This window comes from Nannospalax galili, unplaced genomic scaffold (assembly GCF_000622305.1).
Source record: "Nannospalax galili isolate Female #2095 unplaced genomic scaffold, S.galili_v1.0 scaffold432, whole genome shotgun sequence".
Classification (NCBI taxonomy): domain Eukaryota; kingdom Metazoa; phylum Chordata; class Mammalia; order Rodentia; family Spalacidae; genus Nannospalax; species Nannospalax galili.
Genome location: NW_008331138.1, coordinates 1,183,688 through 1,205,201, shown reverse-complemented (window position 1 = coordinate 1,205,201; position 21,514 = coordinate 1,183,688). Strand labels below are relative to the sequence as shown.

At 54.8% G+C, this 21,514-nt stretch overlaps 1 protein-coding gene across 4 annotated transcripts; it reads left to right on the top strand.

Annotated features, from left to right (window-relative positions):
• Positions 1-389: 389 nt before the first annotated feature.
• On the top strand, positions 390-20,536 carry Napa (NSF attachment protein alpha). 4 transcript variants are annotated; one of them, XM_029558235.1, is made up of 11 exons: positions 390-588; positions 9,091-9,170; positions 11,465-11,581; positions 15,689-15,735; positions 16,189-16,266; positions 16,440-16,495; positions 16,599-16,683; positions 17,310-17,414; positions 18,674-18,742; positions 19,084-19,201; positions 19,902-20,536. In XM_029558235.1, the coding sequence occupies exons 1-10, from the start codon at positions 491-493 to the stop codon at positions 19,168-19,170; spliced, it is 822 nt and encodes a 273-aa protein (XP_029414095.1). In that variant the 5' UTR covers positions 390-490; the 3' UTR covers positions 19,171-19,201; positions 19,902-20,536. The 4 variants fall into 4 exon arrangements, with proteins under 4 accessions (XP_029414095.1, XP_029414104.1, XP_008820416.1 ...); XM_008822194.2 differs by having other exon boundaries at positions 392-588; positions 19,151-19,201; XM_029558244.1 differs by lacking the exon at positions 11,465-11,581 and having other exon boundaries at positions 391-588; positions 19,151-19,201.
• The last annotated feature ends 978 nt before the right edge of the window (positions 20,537-21,514 follow it).

Genomic DNA, 21,514 nt, shown 5'->3' with positions numbered 1-21,514 from the left:
AGACGATGACGCAATCGGAAGGGGGCGGGGCCAAACTGTTGGCCGGGTCAGAACCCTGAGCCATCACGTGAGCGTCAGCGGTCAGCTGACAACTGTAGTCTAGTTCTTCAGGGGCGGGGCGAGATGACCCAGGACTCCTGCTCATTGGTGGGAGGTCAAGCTTTTGGGCGGAACAGGGCTGTGATTGGTTTATGAGACATCACGTGGCGCTTGAGCCCTGGGGCTCTGGGAAACTAGTGGCTTGCCTTCCATGGGCCTGTGCGCATGCGTCCAACCTCCGGCACGGCGATTGGTGGCTGCGGGTCACGGTGTGCATCAGGCAGGGGCGGGCCTGGAAGGGGCGGGGCCTCCGCTCGAGGCAGCTGGTTGGTCGGCGCGGATCACGTGGTGCGGGGCCCCTGGGCGGAGGGCTGCGGGACTACGTCAACGCAGGCCCCTGAGGCCGCCGCTGCGTTGTCCGGAGCGCTGTGCGGAGTAGCTCCGCGGCGTCATGGCCAACTCCGGGAAGGAGGCCGAGGCGATGGCGCTGCTGGCCGAGGCTGAGCGCAAGGTGAAAAACTCGCAGTCTTTCTTCTCCGGCCTCTTCGGGTGAGCAGCGGGCGAGGCTCGGCTGTGTCGCAGGCCGGAGCGGGAGCAGCCGGGCGCGCACGTCCTCGGCACCTCGAAGGCCGAGGACACCTACTGAAGGTGGTCCCGCCTTTCCCAGCCGGTGACCGGGGATCGGTGCGGCCCTGGCTGCCGGGCTGGGACGGTACTGGGGATGAGTCTGAGGTGTCTGGGTGCCTGGGGTGAGTGGGCCCTTGGAAGGAGTGACTCCTGTTAAGGAGGCCTGGGCTAAGAGGTGGAAGAGACTCACTGGCGGAGACAGATGGATCTTAAGCTGGTTTGGACAAGAAAGCGATGAAAGGGAGGACGAGGCACCCAGATAACTGAAGCAGGGCAGAGGTCTGCTGGGTGGTCCACAAGGAGGTCTGAAGGGGTGACTCGTGTGCCTTAGAATAGGGTGGTGGAAGACAGAACAGACCCCAAGAGGTGGCAGGCACTTCACACAAAGTTTATGTCGACTTAAAAAAGTTGACCGACTTCAGCGGTGTGATGAGCTTAGAAGCAGCAAAGCCCAAGCTTGGGATGTGGTTCAACCATTTCTTAATCCAGGGGCGGGGGCTTAGTTTCCCTGAAAGAGAATCCCTGGAAGCACAGTAAAACAGAGTGCAGAAGTTTGCTTTGAGTGTGTGAGGTGTTCAGAACTGAGCCAGGCACCAGCTCAGATCTCTGGACTGCCCACTAGCCAGGCGGAAGCAGCTATGGGGCTCACTTCCCTACAGCACCTCCTTATTCTTCCTGGAGGCAGAAGGAACCAAATGGAATCTGCCTGCCTTTTCAAGGTGAGAGAGAGAGGCGTGGAAGGTGGGAAGAGAGACTGGAGGGGATCTAGAGAGAGGCCAATTAAGGGAAGGGAAGAGAAGGCCCAGGCCTTGAGGGGGGTCGGTTGGAAAGAGTTCTTAGAAGCCTAGGAAAGGAGTCCGGGGGAAAGAGCCTGGTTCTGGAAGAGACTTATTAGTCAGTGGCAGTTGAAAGAAGGGGAAGGCTCTTTCCAGGAAGAGAGGGACCCATCCCATTGTTATTTGAGGTCAGATACTGTTTAGCAGAACAACTTGAAGCATATGAATCAATTTCTGCAGTGTGTAGAGAAACACCTGGGTTCTGATGGGTTGTGTGGACTAGACAGGAACAGAGGCCCAGAGGGACTCTGGGTGTGTTTCTTCCTTCTTCACAAGAGGAGAAGTTCAAACCCAGTGTTTGGGGGTGGAGCCTAGAGCTCGGATTTCTGCAGTAGTTTTCCTGGTGACACTGTCTGGTCTCTTTTGGCCGGAGAGATAAGTGTACAGTTGGGCCCTTGGCAGGATGCAGCTATTGGTGCCTGAGACATTTACCACCCACTTACCACTTCCCAATCACTAATAAAGCAAAATTATCAGTGGGGACCAGCTTGTGTCGTTGACACAGAGTTCTTGAGCTGGGAGGAAACTGAGAGCTGGAGGGGGTTGGGAGTGAGCTGGGCACTGACGAACTCTGGGATGTGGGAAGGGAGCTCAGATCTGGAAGAGCTGTCTTATCTAAGCAACAGTGGTAGGGACAAAGGTCTCATGTGATCAGAATGACTGGGTGGGGGCTGGGAGAGCTTCCTAGAGGACAGGACTCCACCTGGGGGCTAAGCAGGAGATCTGGGGGGTGCTCCCTGGTGAGGAACAGCACTCCAGGCAGAGGGGACAGCTTGAGGCCCAGAGGCACAAGGCCACGTCCCGAAGGGTTAGAGTTGGCAGGGAGTTCCACATCAGATCATGATCTTAGGAGAAGTGGGGAAGAGAGGCTGGACCCAGTTGAGGCCAGTGAGCATGGGCTTGGACTTGAGGTACTGGAGGGGCCTGCAGCATTTTAGCAGGAGCCTGTCCTAATGGGCTCCTGTTTACCAGCTAGTGCGGGGACAGTGATACGGGAGGCTGTTGGGGTGACAGTAATGTCTGCTTAAGCACTAACTCTGCTTCCCAATCCAGCCTAGGCCAGGCACTTATCCTTATGTAGCTTACACACAATCCTTGTGGTTTCTGGTAAGGGATAAAGGGGGCTTAAATTCCATTTATTTGTCCAGCAGCACAGGAAGCATGGCGCGTGATGGTCAGCCTTGGCCTGTGTACTTCCACAGCCCTCTAGACTAGCCTTGGTGCTTGCTGTACCCCCATAGCAGTTTCTCCCTGAGACTCATGCCCATTTTTGGACACTGCATTTAGGAGGGGTGTCAGCAAACTGGACAGCTGTTTCCCTCTCTCTGCTCCCTGCCCTGTTTTCTACAAACATTTGAAAGAGTAGGCAGGTTCCTGCTGGTCCATTCCACCTCCAGGAAGAGTCAAGGAGGTGCTGCAGGGAAGTGAGCAGGGCCCACTGGAGCCAGGGTGCTGGAAGCTGGGTGTTAGGCACCGAGAGTCAGTTGGAGAGACTCCTCTTCACTGGCAGAAGGGCCCAGCCCCTCCCCCTGGAGCTCAGGCTGCCCAGGTAAACATTTGACAAATGGCCTTTGCTCAAGGCCTGCAGGAGGGAGGGCTGGGATGCAGCTCCTCCCAGGGGCTTCTCTGCTCATGCTTCGTGGGTCAAGTAGCCTGTCACCCTGGCTGTGGTGGCATCAACCACTTTTGCTCTTTGGTAGTTCTAGCTGCTAGGTGGCCTTGAAACTCCAGCCAGTTTAAGAGCAAAACTGTCTCCCTTGGCAGTGGGCACATCTGGGAGTCTGGGCATTTTTTCAGCTCCCTCCTACTCCTGCACCCCATGGTCCAGAGACAGCCCTATGGGGACTAAACAGGTGCTGAAGGGCAGTTCTGTTCCCTAGACTCCTGACCCTAATTTCTCCCTGCTGCATTTCCTTATAACACCCTTTTCCTCTGGAATGCCAGTGCTTCTGGAGTTTCTTCGTCTGCAGAGTGACCCCTGCCTGCCAGGGTTTTCCTACCAAATGGACAGGCAGAGTAAACAGACTGATGCCGGGCCTGGCGAGGGCCCCTGGCTCCAAGCATGTATATGAGGTACTCACCTGAGCAATCATTACAGTCAGCACGACGTTTTCAGCACTATGCGTTGAACTGGAGGCTCTGGGGAACTGGAAACTGCAGGGTGTCTATACAGTGTGTTCCTCAAGATGAGATGTTGAAAGCCAGTTTGAACTGCCCACGGGCAGCAGGAGACCCCAGGGCCAGCTTTGGAAGAGAGCTGGACTTGAGCTTTGGGAAAGAGCAAGCCAGCCAACTGGGCTCACAGACGTCTGCTGAGCCTGGGGCAGCCTCAAGCTTTGTATCTGCTCCCCTGCCACCTGCAGAAGCCCTTGATGCCCCTTCCCACTGTGCATTGTGGCTGCTGCCTGCTGCCAGGAGCCACAGCTGAAAGCTTGGCCGCTCCGCTCAGTCTGCAGGGCAGGTAGGGTTTCTTGGGGAACTGGAATTCCTGGCTTGGTCACCAGATGGCCTCTGCTGCCTGGTGGAACAGAGATTCTGGTCTGGTGTGTGGAGAGGATGCTGAGAAGCCAGGGGCATCCTCAGCATCTTTGGAAGTGCTGTCTCTCTGGACTATGATGAGCATCATCCTCTTGGGGCATAGAGGAGCAGCAGTGTTGAGGGGGACATACAGGTGCTGGGATCCCCTTCTACAAGGTGGTGTGGCATTTATGTAAACCTACACAGCCTCCTGCACCTGAGCCACCTACAAGTTGATTCTTTACATAACTCAGATGTATCAGAATTGCCTGCCACCGCCCTGGGGATGCTGACAAGGGGAAAGCCTGGACTCATTTGAGGGCAGGTGCAGCTTTTGAAAACATTTTGTGATTGCAATTGGTTGAATCTGTGGTTGGAGACAAAGGGCCATTTTCGGGGGGTTGTCAGACTAGGAAGGAGAGACCTGGGACCCTGGAAGCCAAGGAGGAACAGCGTGGAGCTCCTCAGGAGGAGGAGATTTTGGAGCCCACGCCAGCTCTTTCAGTAGGCAAACTTTCCTGCATCTACACCCTCCCTCTGTGGGGTCTGATGACAGTGACACCTTTGCTTCCAAGCACCTGTGCGTGGCAGCAGCCAGCAGTGTGTAGCCCTGTCCCTGTGACAGGGAACCCAGAGGTGGCATGGGTGCATTGAACCCACATTCCAGCCCACCTGACCACCTCCTGTTGATTGTGGCACTGCAGGCCACTTTAAAGTATCTGTGGCAGGGTGGCTGGCACCTCTTGGGTGTTTCCTCTCCTCTGTTTGGTGGTCATTTAAGCACCTGCTGGGTGCTGTGCCCAGACCAAGTACTGAGTATGTGTTGTGTCTCCCAGATCATGGGGTCGCGTTCATAGTCTCCACTGTCCTGCTGAGACGAGGTTCTGGATTAGTAGCCCAGGGTCATAGATGCTCACGTGCCAGGGTGGGGGTTGGGGGGTGCCCCCACCATGCTTTCTGCTTCTGACTCTGCAGAGCAGATACATGCTGAGAGGGTCCTGAGAGGACTTCAGAGCTGGGCCAGCGTTAGTGTTTCATCTTATTGGGACCTGAGCAGTGGCTGCCAGAGAGCTCACAGGGAGATGCTGCAGAGCCAGGGAGGCCAGGAGAGGGTTAGGGCTGGCTGGCAAGAGACAGCTGTCAGCAGAGCAGCTCGACAGTGACCCTTCTGTCTTGGTCCGTCTGCCTGTGGGGGCTTGGTGGAGGCTGGCTAAATGCTGCTTCCCTTGCTGGAGGATGCTCAGTATGCTCAGGCAGCTCCTGGTGAGCAGAGTCCTCACCACTGCAGCCCTGCACTGTACATTGTTGCCTCTGGAGGTGTGGGGTAGGCATGTACTTGGCCACCCCCTCATTTTTCAGAGGACTCTGAGGTTCTAAGAAGTGGTTCCTCAGCTCCAGGAGCCGTGGAGGGTGGTAACAAGCCCTAGGTCCATCCTCTTGCTGAGCACTGAGTACCCTGACTAATCTGGCCTGTGAGCCTTCAGTCCTAGGAGAGACCTGGAGACCAGTGGCTGTGGCTGCCAGAGGGACAGACTTCAGATGCAAGCTGGGGAGCTGTTCTGCTGTCCAGCTTCTGGGAGCCGAAGGAATGGAGGTGGGAGGTAGGCAGGCCAAGCCTGCCCTGCAAACTCCTCTAGCTGCTGCTGCCAGCGCCTTTCCTGGCAGCACTCAGCACTCCATATGGCAGCTGTGCCTGGGAGACCTGAGACTGCTTCCTTCAAGCCACTCCAGGAGGGGGAGAGCATAACTGAGCTTGTGGTAATTATAGCCAGCCTGCACCAGGCTGGCCCCAACCAGCTCCCTCTATTCCCAGCGAGGCACTGAGCTGTGGGCTGAAGAGTACAGCCAAGGCAGCTTGGAGGAGGTCAGTGGGGGAGGCCTGTCATCTGTCACCCTCATTGCCGCCCAGGCCCTTGAGGAGGAGGCCTGCAAGCCCTTGGGGTGTCACGCAAGAGTCTTCAGTTCTAGTCAGGCTACCATAGAGGGGTGACCTAAGACAGACAACACACCCAGACCTGGGACAGGAAGCCTCAGTGAGCTATGCAGAGAAGACAGCTTAGTGTGGTACATCTGAGGGCTTTGTGTCAGTCATGTCTGAGCAAGGCCTCTACTCTGTAGTGTCCCCTGCATGCCCCTCCAGCCTCGTTTGTGCCACTCTTAGCACGAGAGCCCATTTCTCTTCTTCAGGTCACTAAGCATGTTTCTGACACAGGGCCTTTGCACAAGCCCTCAGCACTGCCTGGATGTGCCTCCCTATTATGTGGTGGCTCTTGGGCCACTTAGCCCCAGTCTCAGACTCTCAGGTTCAGTCCCCCACTCTGCAGCAGCTCTGAGTGGGCTGGGCTTGGTGATAGAGTGGAGGGCAGGCTTCCTCCTGTGAACAGTCATCCTCTTCAGATTCTCACGTATTTGTTCCCCAGCTAGAGAAGTGTGCACATGGCTTCTTTGGGATTTGCCAGGTACACCTACAAGAGTCAGTCTGCCCCTTGAGGACTTCCCTGCCATCTCTTAAAGAGCTGGGACTGTGGAGATCTGCCGTCACCTCACAGAGGCAGGGCTGGGACCAAAGTATAAGGACAGGAGGCAGCCTGGGGCGCAGGCAGGCTGTAATCCCTGTGGCTTTTCCTGCAGGAGACAAGTCAGCACAGCTTAGTATGGAATCAGAGCTGCAGCTGCAGACTTGAGCTGAATCCGCCTGTCAGGCTGAGCTAAGCAGACCTGGCCAGCAGCTACTGCTCTCATAGCTGTTCCCCAGCTCCGGCCTCTCAGTACAGCTGACCAGGAGCCTGGGCCTTTTCAGAGGGCATCAGGGGCTGTGTAGTATTCAGTTGCACCCACCAAGAAAAGACGAATTAGGGGATCAGTGAAATGGGCAGACCTGTGATTAATGTCTGTGAGCATGTCCTCTTAAGAGATTATTCCAGGGGCTCAGAGCCCTGGGTTCAGTCCCTAGCACCACTTAAAACCAAGCAGGAAGGCAGGCCTCAGCTACATAGCAAGGTCAGGGCCAGCCTGGAATCCTGAGACACATGAGACCCCATCAGAGAAAGAGAATATGAATATTGCTGAGGCTAGAGGTATATGTTAGTGGCAGAGCTCCTGCCTAGCACATGCCAGGCTCTGGCTTCTATTCCCAGTACATCCTGAAAGAACATTCCAAAACACCACTCCTGGGGCATTTTGCACAGGTCCACAGGGCCTCCCAACAAGAGGTAATGTGTACATCTCTGACCTCTCTGTGGCCAGGGGTTTCTCCAGAGAAGATGAGGGTGGTTATTCTACTTTGCTTTCAGTTGCTCTAACTAAGCACTCTGACTAATACCAGCTTGGGGCAGAAAGGGTTTATTTGACTTACATCTCCAGGGTCAGTTCGTCACTCAGGGAACCCAAGGTAGGAACTAGGGCAGGAACCTGGAGTCAGGAGCTGGAGCACAAGCTACGAAGGAAGGCTGCTTTCAGGCTTGCTCCGCTGGCCCATGCTCAGCCTGCTTGCTTATACAATGCAGAACAACCTGCTCAGGGGTGGCACCACCTACAATGGGCTGCATCCCCCCTCCCCCATCACTCAACAATCAAGAAAATGCCCCACAGACTTGGCCACAGGCCACTCCAATAGAGACAATTCCCCAGTTGAGGCTCCCTCCACCCAGGTGTCAAGTTAACAACTAAAGCTACCCAGCACAAGGGTGTTTCCCATGTGGTTCATGTGGGAGGAGCTCAGACTGGACTCTGTTGGAGGAGGCACCTCACCTGGTGTGGTTTCCATTCAAGACACCTGCCAGCCTTGCTCGCCCCTCTACTTCAGGCCATTTGCTAAAACAGTGGTCAGACTTGCCCAGTCACCCAGATCACCTCATCCCTCAAACTGCAGTGGTTAAAAGCCTAAAACAGGCCCACCCAGACCTGCTGAGCAAGTGTGCTGCTGTGTGACTGGGTGCTGCCCCACGCTCTTCGAGGCTGAGGTCAAGTTTGGGTTGCACATGTGCAAAGCATTGTGAAGGGTGCCTCCAGCCTGGTCTCCAAGGCCCCCACAGCTATGAGATGAAGCCAAGACAGAGGATCGGGGAGGGATGTAGGGCTTTGAGCTCCTAAGGAGGGGAGCCACCCACCCAGGAGGAGATTCATCTGAACCTCTTACATATTGAGAAGCCAGAGTAAAGCCCAAAGAGGCACCCTTTATTTTAAAATGACAGCATGAGTCTGGCTGGGGATGGAGCTCATTGGTAGAGCACTTGTCCAGTGAAGCCATGGGTACGATTGTGCAAGCCTGTAATCCCAGCACGTAGGCAGTGGAGGCCAGAGGATCCAGGAGTTCAAGGCCATCCTCAGCTACATAGAGTTTGTGAGGCTACCCTAGGCTACATGGGTCCCTGGAGATAAAATGTACAGATGGTTCAAAACAAAACTAGACCATGCACATGGGGTATACAGTGAATAAGCCAGCCTCCTACACGCAGCCCCCAGTTCTGCAGACTCTACCTTTGGAAACAATGCTGTTACTAGGGTTCTGTATATTTTTCCAGAAACATTCTGTGTTTGTATAAATACGCATGTTTCTCTCACCCTCTTAATTTTTTTTTTTGATGCAAACAGGACTGTTTTATATTTATGTCTTACCATAGTGCTTCTCTGTATGCCTGTATTGTGCCATATCTGCCGTGTTTTCAAATGTGACTCCTCTTTCTGAACCGAGGGCAGAGTACAAGGCACCAGGTCAGAGCACTGGGGAAGCGGCGGGGTTCCCTCAGCTGGGAAAATCCTCCAGAATGCTTCGCCACCTCCTGAGGATCAGAGTCTGCGAAGTGCCCTGGTCCCAGTGATTAACCACAAGCTAGGCAGGGGGTAGAGGAAGAAGGTCAGGAACCCGCCACCACCAAGGTGGGTGCCCACTCAGCCCCACCAGGGAGGATGCCAACAGCCTTTGCTCCTGCAGACAGTGCCTGCGTGAGGATGGGGCCAGCTTGGATGGCCTGGGGAGCAATCTGGGGCACAGTTCTGCCACTCATCCCAGGGCAGAGCATGTGGCCTAGACTGGATGGTCTCCTTACCGCCTCCCTTTTCTTCTCCCCAGAGGCTCATCCAAAATAGAGGAAGCATGCGAGATGTATGCCAGAGCGGCGAACATGTTCAAGATGGCCAAGAAATGGAGCGGTGCGTGCCCTTTCCTTCTCCTTCCCTCCCTCTGGCCCACAGGCCTAGCCCAGCACGTGGCCTCGAAGCCCCTCTCTGATACCAGGAGCCTATAGACCCAAGGCCAGCAGGATGCTTTGTCCCTTAGGTCAAGGGGGCCAGGGTAGAGTGAGGTGCTTCCTGAGGGGAGGGGACAGAGAGGTTCCTCTGTAGGGGCAGCCTACTGATGGTGGACAGGCCCTGAACCAGTGGAGCCCAGCTGAGGCATCCACCTTCAGCAAGATTGACTCAAGGAAGTCAAGGGGCAGAGAGGAGTATCCCTGAAATGGTGGAAAAGACTGTGGGGAGGTAGACCCAGTTACTGTCACACCCTGCAGGTGCTGTTCCCAAAGTCCTTGAGCAGAAAGCCAGCCATCCAAAAGCATAGAGCACGGATAAGGAAGGCTTTCTGGGGTTTGTTTGGTTTTGTTTGTTTTGGGTTGTTTGGAGACAAGGTCTCACTGCATAGACCTGGCTGGCCTCAAAGAGATCCATCTGCCTCTGCCTCCTGAGTGCTGGGATTAAAGTCATGCACTACCACACCTGGTTTGTTGTGTTTGGTTTTGGGGTTTTTGTTTTGTTTTGTTTTGTTTTGTTTTGTTTTGTTTTTTGGTCTTTTTGAGACAGGGTCTCCCTGTAGCCCCAGCTATCCTGGAACTCACTGTGTAGACCAAGCTGGCCTTGAACTCACAGAGATCCACTTGCCTCTGCCTCCTGAGTGCTAGGATTAAAGGCATGCGCCACCATGCCTGACTAGTTTGTTTTTTAACAATGAAACTTTTCTGATTTTTTTTTTAATTTTATATGTACGAATATTTTGCCTGTATGTATGTAAGTGCACCACATTCATGCAATGCCTACAAAGGCCAGAAGAAGGCATTGGGCCCCCAGAACTGGAGTTAGGACACTTGTGACCTGCCATGTGGGTGCTGGGAACCAAACCTAGGCCCTAAGAACAGCTAGTACTTTTAACCACTGAGCCATCTCTCTAGCCCTGGAACTTCTACTTTTTAATCACATGTTGAGCTCCTGCCCCACCCCATGTTCAAAAAGAAGTCTTAGACCATTTATTCCCTGCTCTCATCCCTTTTATTGAACTATTTGGAGCTCTTAAAAATAATGAGAGGCAGGCCAGGCGTGGTGGTGTACGCCTTTAATCCCAGCACTCGGGAGGCAGAGGTAAGTGGATCTCTGTGAGTTCAAGGCCATCCTGGTCTACATAGTGAGTTCCAGGACAGCTGGGGCTACAGGGAGACCCTGTCTCAAAAAGACCAAAAAAAAAAAAAGAAATAAAAAAAAAAAAAAAGAAATAAAAAAAAAAAAAAAGTAATAATAATAATAATAATAATGAGAGGCTGAAGAGATGGCTCTGTGGTTAAAGCACTGGTTGCTCTTGCAGAGGATCCAGGTTTGGTTCCCAACACCTACATGGTAGCTAATAGCTGACTATAATTTTAGTTGCAGAGCATCTGATGCCCTCTTCTGGCCTCCACTGGCATTGAATGCACAGGTGCACTTATATACATGCAGGCAAGAGACTTATACACATGAAATAAAAATAAATAAAATCTTAAAAAAATATATATATAGAAATGGGAATGTGGTGGGACACAACTTTAATCCCAGCACTCAGGAGGTGGAGGCAGGCGAATCTCTGTGAGATGGGGTCAGCCTGGTCTACTTGGACTCAGGTTCCTGTTTTCCTTTCTAAGCAAGGACTCCTGGTGGGGATGCACTCTGTGTTGCCTATCACATCCCAGTGGAGCATTGCAAGGGTAGAGAAAGAGCAGAGGACAGGCCTGGGACATAGGATGCGCTTTGGGAAAGTGTGGAGAAAAGGAATGGGCTAGAGAAGAGAGCAAGTGGGGAAGGCCATGTAGGTTAATCTCACCTAGCCTTGCCTCCCCAACCACTCCTCCCATACCTGTCCTACTAGCCCATGTCCACCTTGCCTTCTATTGGGTTCTGGGCTCCATGGTTCAAGAACCTGGGCTTCCATCCTTTGCAGGCCTTGGCTCTGCCTGCCTTCTCCTGAGGTGCTGGGGAGCCTGGAGTGGAGGGCATAGCACTGGGCTCACCCTGGCTGTCTTTCTGTGAACCTGGGCCACCTGCCTCCCTCACTTGGGTCTGGGGTTGGGTAGACCTGAAGACCAGGCCTCTGTTGGGGTCCTGTGGGCTGATCCTCTGGGACTGTTGCTACATTCGCAAAGGAATGATGTGCCTCCCAGGACAGGGACTGCAGCCCACTGAAATTGGGACAATGCGTTCTCTTGCAGCTGCCGGAAATGCTTTCTGCCAGGCCGCCCAGCTGCACCTACAGCTCCAGAGTAAGCATGATGCAGCCACCTGCTTTGTGGATGCCGGAAACGCTTTTAAGAAAGCTGACCCCCAAGGTGAGGGCCTGTGGGTCATGCCACCTGCTGCCAGAGCAGCTGAGCACCGCCCTCCTCAGTATCTATGCAGCTCGGGGATTTTCCAGTGGCCAGCACAGTATAGGCTAGAGGCAAAACAAGCCCTAATTTCAGAATTGGTCGGTCCTTGGCTGGCACTGGCATCCTGCCCCAAGTCCTGCCTCCCCCACTCCTGTGTGCACCCCCCCAGGGGGGCCCGTGAGCATTTGGGAGTGGGAGTTCCATTTCAGACCCACAGCCTGCCAGGGAGTGAGGCAAAGCTGTTCTGTTGTCAGAATTAACATGCAGAAGGCAGCGGGGGTGTTCTGAGACCAGTCAGGTAGGAGTTGCTGCTGAGAAAGGAGCAAGGAGCGGAAATTAGCCTGACCTGGCTTCTCTGCACCCCAGGGAGAAGCAGAGAGAGCAGCACTTCCATTGAGTTGCCAGGGACAGGCTTCTTCCCACAGAATCCTTCGGGGACAGGAGCCAGCCTTGGACTATGTCCCTAACCTCATCCTGAGCTGGACTAGCCCATGCCCCCCAGGCTTGTGCTTCCCAAGCTGGGAATGTGACTTTCATTACTTTCTTTTTAAAATAAATTTTTAAAATTTTATGTGATCTGTATGACTGTCTTGCCTGCGTGTAGGTAAGTGCCCCCATATCATGCAGTGCCTGCAGAGGACAGAAGACGTCATACCTCCTGAAACAGGACTTAGGGACGGTGGTTAGCTGCCATGTGGTGCTGGGAACCAAACCCAGGTCCTCTGCAAGAGCAGCCAGTGCTCTTAACTGCTGAGCCACCTCTCCAGCCTCACTTTCATTATTTTCATTCAGTTATTTCAGTTATTTTTATGGTGCTGATGCTGGAGCCTGGACCTTACGTAGATGGAGCAGGTGCTGTACCTGTGGGCTGTGCGCCCAGCCCCCATAATATTTCTTTTTTACACCTTAGTATCAAGCATAGGTTGCTAATTTTACGTTTTTAGCAAGCAAAGACTTTTTAAAAATTATATATTCTTTTTATGTGTACGAGTGTATTGCCTGCATGTATGTGAGTGTACCTGTGTCTTGCAATGCCACGGAGGTCAGAAGAGGGCTTTCGGAATCCCCCGGAATTGGAGTTAAGGACGGTTCATAGCCGCCATGTGAGTGCTGGGACTTGAACCCGGGTCCTTTGCAAGAGCAGTCAGTGCCTTTAACCACCGAGCCATCTCCCCAGCCCGGCAAAGACATTTTTAAAAAATGGATCATCTAACCTGGGCTTGGTGCTGCATACCTGTCACCCCAACACTTGAGAAGCAGAGGCAGAGGGATCAGGAGTTCAAGCACATCCTCAGCTGGTGACTACATAGTGAGGTTTGAACCCAGCTTAGACTGAAAAAAAATAAAAGAAGAAAAGTCTAGCATCCTGTCCCCTCAAAAGAATGAAAACTGGGTGAATATTCTTTCCAAAGGAGGCACTTAGCATTGGGAAAAAGGCTCCCCCTGGGGAGAGGGCAAGAACCACTGCTTTCCCCAGCATCATTGTTGTGGAAGTCCATTCCCAGTGAGCGAGATGACCTCTGTGTGGACTCTCGCCAGAGGCTGACCAGTCACTCCTCTTCATCTGTGATGTGGTGGGCTTAGACCTGACAAACCAAGGAGAGGGCCTGGTGACTGGGTAGGACTTGAATGTATCCACCTGCTGCCCTGTGGGTGACTCCAGGTAGCCCTGGGGGTTGTTTTCAGCTCCAGTCACCCCAGGCTCTGGGAGGTGTGGCCCTCTCCTCCGCACAGCCCCTTCCAAGCCTTCTCTTCTGCTCCCCGGGGAACTGGTCGTCCTGGAGACGCCTCATAATGACTGTGCCTCTCAGTTACTGCTCCATCCAGAGTGGCTGGGAGAACGAGATCCTGGGTGGTGGTGGCTGCCAGCCTGTGGGATGCCTGGCACTGAGTGTCCTTTGAACAGAGCCGTGCCTCCTGCTGTAATGTGGTCATGTCCTTTTGCTCTGGGGATGCGGATATGGGCTCAGGCCTCAGAGGGTGGCCAAGCAGGCTCAGGCTGACTACAAAGTATAAGGATGCTGTGTCAAGGGCATGAGGGTGGGGAGGGGAGCTTGCTGGGCCCTTTCCTGGAGGAGGGCACAGCTGAGAGAGGAGAGCTTCTAGTACTAAGGGTTTGTGCTAGGCAGAGAGGGCTGATGGCTATGGTGGCATCCATCCCCACTGCCTTGGTATTAGTCACAGCTCACAGATGAAGGGAAGAGGGTGTGTTTGCATGGAGGACAATGGCTCTGTGTCTGCCAGGGCATCCAGAGAAGGGTGTGATACAACAGGGGAGGGGATCACTGGGTGACCTGAACAACCCAAATTCCTGCCGCCGCCGCCCCCCCCTCCCCGTGCTGGGGATAGAACCCAGGGCCTTGCACCCACTGAGCTGCAGCCCAGCACCCCTGGAGTCCATAATGGGACAGCCCTGGGCTCCAAGCCTCTACCCTGTGTCTAGGTGACCTGGGAAACAGCTAGAGAACCAGTGGAAGCCTGACAGTTTCTCCTGGCAGAGACCACCTCCCTTAGCCTCATCCACTTGCTTTCTTTAGGAATCTCCTGAGGCCTCCAATGAGTGGCAGCCAGGTGCCTGAGATACCCTCTGTGTGTGTGCGTGGGTACCTGGGGCAAGGAAGTGGGCCAGCCCTACATGTCCTTCCTCTACCCCCACACCGCTGTTCCCTCAGTGCCTCCTGCATATAAGACACCTGGCGTTTTTCCACCCATCGCACCTCCTGTTGGAGCCTATGATTTGTCCTGTTTTATTGAGGACAGTGTGTGCTGAGGTCTGGGTGTGACCAGGGGCTTCAGGGTGACATAGAGGTGAGCTGAGCTTGTTCCTCGCCTGCTCTTTGCAGCTGAGCACCAGGGGGTAGGGGTGCACTCAGGCCTGTGGCCTCAGATAAGCCCCTTGTTAGTGAGATTTTCAGAAGCTTGACCAGGAGCAGTCCAGAATATCAGCTGGCATCTGCCACCTTCTAGAACAGCTGTTCCCAGAGCAGCAAGCCGGCATAAAGGGAATTAGCCCTATGAATCCATGTTCCTCCCTTGCAGTCTTGGCAGGGGTTGCACTGCACAGAGCCTGTACCAGCAGGCCCACAGCTACTGAAATCTCCCCAGAGAGTGACCTTACTGTGGGCTGCAGGGTGCCAGGAGCTGAGGCCAGCGAGGTGCCGTGTGGGTAGTGCCCCACAGGCTGCTGGCTTGCTGTTGCTTCCTGACTTGCTGTGCCACAGAATCTGCACGTGTGCGGGACCGTTGAACTCCTGTTTCTTTCCCTTCCTTGGGTCTTGGGCATTGGGCCATCAACCTCTGAGCCTTCCTCAGGGCCCAGAAGCCTTTCAGGGTTGGACAGAACACAGACCCTTAGGGCAGTGTTTTGTCTTCTCCATGTGCAGGGGGGAGAGGGTTATGGACCCCTGAGAGCCCAACCAAGGCCCAAATGCCTGTGTAAGTGTGTGGGGGTGCCCTTTGAGGGAGCATGTGATTCAGAGGACCCAGAGCCCCTTGAAAGCAGGTGCGTCTTCATCCCAGCAGAGCCCAGGACATTGTGAGCCCAGTGGTCGTCCTAGAGCCTGTCCAGCAAGAACCCTGTGGTCTAGCCAAGCCCTCTACCCCTGCCTCCCTGTCCATCAGCACCTCCTCCTCCAGGAATGCATTTAAATGGTTAAACAAATACCAAGAGCTCATTTCTATCTGCTGGAAAATGCCTCCCACTCATGCCTCTCTCCAAATAACTTGTCAAAAAAAAAAAAAAAAAAACTTTCCCCTATTTAAAATTGTGTAAGAGATGGCATAGCAAAGGTAGCCCAGCTAGCATTGCCACTGTGCCTTGGCCCCTCTGGAAAAACTGGTGGCATTGTGACTGACTGCCCAAAGGAGAAGCGACTTGTGGGGAAGATGTACCCCACAAGTCGCTTGTGCAGAGAAACCCAATCTGACCAGGTCGCCTGGGGCCCAGGTGTCGCTCTGTGAACCCTGGAGCCCTGGCAACCATGGACCTCTCATCTCCTGTGGGCCACTGGCTGCCTCCTGTCTTGGGACCTGCCAGGGTGACCCCCCTGTCTTCTCTTTCCCCTCCAGAGGCCATTAACTGTTTGATGAGAGCAATAGAGATCTATACAGACATGGTAAGAGTCACTTGCATGGCACTGTCCCCTCCTGTTTGTGTGTTTGTGCTGTGGCAGGGGGAGAGGGGATTGGTTATCTTCAGCTGCACTATAGAACCAGTATGCTGCCTCTGCTCCTCATCATTTCCCTTTGTTATTGGAGTGCCTGTGGTAGCCTTTTCCCTCTCACATGGTCCTCTTGTAGTGTGCCTAGGCAGCCCAGGGAAGGCCCAACCTCACCCAGCCCCAGGGATGCTGTCCCAAGAGTCAGCTGCCAGGCAGTGGGCCATACTCTGCCTGGGTTCCTGTTGGCTCTTTACTGTTCGCCCCATTACATGCCACTTGTCTGTGTGGTCAGACCCCTCCCCAAGGTGGGAATGTTATGCAGGCTGGCCTGGGTGGGGGTAGGGGTGGACATGGAGGATGTCTCTGGTCATAGGCATCCCTTTCCTGTGCCATCCCCCCACCTCCCAGGGCCGATTCACCATCGCGGCCAAGCACCACATCTCCATCGCTGAGATCTATGAGACAGAACTGGTAGATATGGAGAAGGTGAGCTGGCCCCACCTGGCTATGCCAAAGACCGCTGGTGCTCCCCACCTGAAACAATGTCAGGGTGGGAGAAGGGGTCACCACTGTGTGGTTGTTGAAGGTGGGGGAGCTCCACCAGGTAGCACCCCCTCCCATCCTTCCCTCCATTCTCACCCACTCTGGTGTTTCACCAGGCCATCGCCCACTATGAACAGTCTGCGGATTACTACAAAGGCGAGGAATCCAACAGGTAGTCTTCCCCAGCGCCCCCTCCTGTATGTACATGCATGTGTACAACCTGCCTCCATCCCCTCACCTCACCTCACCTCACCTCATGCCCCTCCTCCCCACAGCTCAGCCAACAAGTGTCTGCTGAAGGTGGCAGGCTACGCTGCACAGCTGGAGCAGTACCAGAAGGCCATCGACATCTACGAGCAGGTGAGCCTCACTCTCGGCTTTGTGTCCCCTTCCCCCCATCCCCTGTCCCCTGCCTTCCTGCCCATCTTCCTTTGCTCCTGGCCACCCACTGATTACTCCTATAATCTGTACACGTGCAGACCCTCACAGTGCTGCCTGAAGGCCCCAGAGCCCCAAAGTGGGGTAGCCTCTGCAGAGCACATGGGGCCGGAGAGGGAAGAACAGCCAGTATGGATGGCAGAGTGGGCACTGATCCGGTGGGAGGCATCAAGTGTCACACAGCCCCTGTGACATCATGCCTGTGGGGAGAGCTGGGCTGTGGCTGAAAGAAAGGCACGGCTGGCCCAGAGGAGAGGGTTGGGCACTGCTTCTCATGCTCCCTCTGCTGCTACCCCTCTGCCCACCAAATGCCAGTCTCGTGGGGTTGATGGCAGCGTGGGAGGGCCATGGACACCTGGTTACCCCCTCAGCACATCCTGGTCACTCCTGCTCCCCTTGGTGGCCTCGTGGTCTGTCCCTGCTCACTGCCCTTGGGTCTCCAGGCCTCACCCTAGGACCCAGACTTAGCTTGCAGCAGGCCTTAGTGCCTGCGGTGACCCTCATCCTTGAACTGCCTGTCCTGAGCTCATGGTGACATGTGGTCACAGGTGGGGACCAGTGCCATGGACAGCCCCCTCCTCAAGTACAGCGCCAAAGACTACTTCTTCAAAGCAGCCCTCTGCCACTTCTGCATCGACATGCTTAATGCCAAGGTGAGCCCAGGCCAACTGGGTGACTCCCCGGGGTTTGCCCAGAGGCCCTGCACCAGCCAGGCCACCTCTCCAGGCTGCCAAGTATTTGCCACCAGGCTAAGTTACCTCTTGCTGCCAGACTGTACTTCTCTACATGCCCCCTTCCCCCACTCCCACCTTGGCCTTTGGACAGGAAACACTGGTGTAGTTCATGCTGGTGTCTCTGCCGGGCCCGGGAGGCTCCATGAGTTCCCAGCTGCTGGCTGGCTTCTTGCTGGCCTCCTCACTTTATGAGGCACAGTGGATCCTGACCTTGTCCAAGAGAGAGCAGCTTGGTCAGCTGTGGTGCACATGCACTGAGCCTGAGGTGGAACTCCTTGTGCTACGTGGCTCTGCACTACAGCCAGCATCCCAGGTCCTGGCTCTCCTGGTGGCATGCCTACCCACCAGTTTTCAGTGCCTTGTGACAAGATCGGTGCTAGGGAGGGCACTTGCCAGTTGTAGGAACTGGAAACTGGACCTTGGATACCTATGCGCTTGACCTTCCTGATAAGGCCCCAGGGGCTCCATGCCATCTGGCTGCCCCACGACTACTTCCCCTTCCTGAGCCCTGCTCCTCAGCTCAGCCAGCTATGCACTTGTCAGAGGTGCTGGGGGCTGCTTTTATTTTTTCTGGGGCTGGGATAGAACCCAGGGCCTCGCATTTTAGGCTTAACCACCAAGCCACACCCCAGCCCCTCACTGGGGGATTCTAGTCAGGGACTCTGCCACTGAGCCACACCCCAGCCCCTCACTGTGGGATTCTAGTCAGGGACTCTACCACTGAGCCATACCTCAGCCCCTCACTGAGGGATTCTACACAGGCACTACTGATTCCCACCATTAACCTGAGGTTTTGTCAGACTAGTCTTCATCCTCACCCCACTCACCCAGTACTCACTATGTTGTCACACTTTAATAATAGGCTCACTCGCTCTACCCAACCGTTGTCCCCACAAGGGTTCCATGTGTGAAGTGCCCAACTCTAGGCCTGTCGTGTGGGTTGGCTCTTTTGCCCTCTTCCCCACCACTGCCTGGGAAGCCTACCCCCTTCCTACAGCCATCTGCAGCCAGACTGCCACTGGGTTCAGCTGAGGGGGTGAGGGTACTGTCAGGTGACTGGAGGCCAGGGCAGGGTGTAGAACACTGACAGTACTGCCAGATGTCCCAGGTCCCCTCTGCCAGGAGTATCTCCAGTGTCCCTGCTATCTGTATTAGCTTTTCTTCTCCTGTCTGCTTAGCTCGCTGTCCAGAAGTATGAGGAGCTGTTCCCAGCCTTCTCAGATTCCCGGGAATGCAAGCTGATGAAAGTGAGTGCTGGGCTGGGCTCTCCTGACTTGGGGGGTGAATGTAGGGGCTGGGCTCGCCTGAAATGGGGTAGGTGTGAGTGCCAGGGCTGGATTCTCCTGACATGGGTGGGGGGGTGGGCAGGGATACCAGGTGGGGTAACATCTGGGACTGTCCAGAGCTTCTCAAAGGGCTGGTTGGTTTTGTTTCCTTTGACCATCCTCATCTGTTTCTACATGAAGAAAATGCAGTGGAGGCAGTGATGGAGGGGAGAGGGTGGACAAGGTTGGGAGGCCAGAGTCCCCCACATGTACCCCATGATGACCTGCCTGGGATGTAGCCTGTTGGTGTGCTCCCCTTGCAGTTCTCCCCAACAGCGTCTACTGGGCCTGGCTGGCCTGGCCCTGACCCTGCCTGCCATTTGCTTGCAGAAGCTGCTGGATGCCCATGAGGAACAGAACGTGGACAGCTACACGGAAGTGGTGAGTGGCTGGCATAGGCCCATCCCCTAGCTTTCAGCACTCTCCCACCAATTTCACCCTTTTTAACCTCCGGTTCCAGGACCTGGCTTTAATTTGCTGTTGGTCACCCCAGAATCTTCAAGGAGTGTTTGCTCAGCTTTATAGGTAGTGATACGAGGCTGAGGAGGAACAGGGTTGGGGTTTCTACTCATCTGTCTGCCCCCAAAGCCAGGGCTTCACCCCTTGGCCCCAGGCCAGCCACAGCTGTCCATGCTCTTCCCTCTCTTCTTCCCTCTGCTGCTCTCTGGTCCTCTCACTGCTCCTCCCACTGATCCTGCTAGGTTACAGGGATAGTTCTTCTGCCTTTCCAACTTGAACATCCTTGAAGGCCAGTTGTTTCCAGCTGCATCCTACTTTGTCCCCCAGGCAGTGTCTGCCACCCAGGACTCTCCCTGGGTGCCCCCAGGAACTTAGGCCTAACTGAGGGTAGAGCCAACCCTGTCCATCCCACCTGGCACAGCAGAGAGATGGGCAGGTGGGAGGGGCAGGTTCATTTCAAGTCTGCTGGCCTCAGTTCACCCACAAAGCAAGGAAGCCAGGTGTAGGGCCTTTTAAGCTAGAGTCTGACTGCCAACTCTTCCTCAGAGCTTCACAGACGAGGTGATGGGGCAGGGAGGGCACAGATGGAGCAAGGCTGCCATGGCTCACCCTCTGGCCGTAGGTAAAAGAGTATGACTCCATCTCGAGGCTGGACCAGTGGCTCACCACCATGCTACTACGCATCAAAAAGACCATCCAGGGCGATGAGGAGGACCTGCGCTAGGCCTGTGGCCACCAATTTCCCACCCATCTGTCCCCAAGAGAGGTGGGGCCAACACTGCTTACCATGGAGGCCACATCCTCCAGGGCACCAGGCACGCTCTGCCAGCCAGATGGTCACCCTCTGCCCGCTGCATCCCTCACCCTGCCTATTATTTAAGCCCCTGAACGTGTCATCCTCTGCCTTGGAGACCAGCTGGACAGACTTCAGTATAGACCTCTGTGCCGCAGGAGCCTGGGGTCAGCATCCAGTTCATCTGGCCAGTTGTGTGCTGAAGCTGTTCCATCTCCCCACCTTGTATCCCAGCAGAGTTCTGAGCACAGGTAGTCCAAAGACTTGCTCTCCCTAGCTGGGAGTAACCTGGAGCCCCCAGCCTCCTGCAACCCCCACCTCTCAGGTTAGGCCCAGCCCTGGCACCCACAGTGGTCCCAGGGCCCACCTTGCACCTGCTCCTTTCCCAGCCTCCTGGTCAGTCTGTCAGCTGGAAGCTGCAACTTGTCCAGGAAGGACAATAAAACCTGCCACTTTTGCATGAGTCTCTTCCTCCTCGCCTCTGCTGTCCCTTTCATCCCAGAGCATCCCTGCCCTCTGCCTGACTGTGAGGCATTTGGGTTCACTCTGTGCCATTGGTTTCCCCAGCTCAGCCTCAGAGCCAGCTGGAGAGTGGACTATAGCCCACATGAGCATGAGCATGGACACGGAGTGGCCACTGACTCCTGTGTGCCCCCTCCCACCCCATCCACACTGCACTGGAACATGACAGCCACTCCATCTGTCACAGCTACGAGGAAGCTGCCCTAGTGGGCAAAGTTGGAGGCTTGAGTGGGGCTGAAGGCCAGGTGAAGATGGCAGGAGCCCACATCCACCACACCTCCAGGCAGGTGCCAGGGCTGGGCCCTTCCCTGTGTTCTCAGTACTAAATAGAGGGCAACCTTTGGGAGTCAGTTCTCTCCCTCCCCATTATGGGAGGGTCTTTCCACTGGGCTCAGTACCGCAGGCTAGCTGGTCTAAAAGCTTCCCGGCAATTCTGTTTCCCACCTCCCATCTCACTATTGGATACTGGGGTTACAGATGTGTACCACCTCATGAAGCTGCTTACATTGGTTCCAGGAATCCGATTTTGGTTTGTCTGGCTTGCACAACAAACACCTTTACTGAGCCATCTCCCTGGCCCATAGTTGGAGATTTTGCATGCATTGAGCTTGCTTTGTGTGGCACCATGTGGTCTGGGAGCTAAGATTTGGCTCTAACCAAGGAAGCTTGTGGCTGGGGTGAGGGGTGGGAGTGCACACCTGCTTTCTGCAGGGAGGGGACTGGCATTGCTCAAAGTGGCCAGGACACTTAGCCAGCTCATGTCTAACAGAATTGATACATGAATGTGCTCCCACACCCTTCACATCTGAAGGCCTCGAAGTCAGCCACATCTGGTTTTGTATCCCGTCACCATCATGGAGAAGCATCTGTCTAGGCTGTTCTCTCTGGGTTCAGGCTCAACTCTCAGAGTTTTGGGTGAG

Coding starts and splice junctions, on each gene's coding strand:
- Napa (XM_008822194.2), top strand. CDS start 491: ATGGCCAACTCCGGGAAGGAGGCCGAGGCGATGGCGCTGCTGGCCGAG. Junction 9,171..11,464: donor GATGGCCAAGAAATGGAGCG/GTGCGTGCCCTT, acceptor GTTCTCTTGCAG/CTGCCGGAAATGCTTTCTGC. Junction 16,496..16,598: donor AAAGGCGAGGAATCCAACAG/GTAGTCTTCCCC, acceptor TCCTCCCCACAG/CTCAGCCAACAAGTGTCTGC.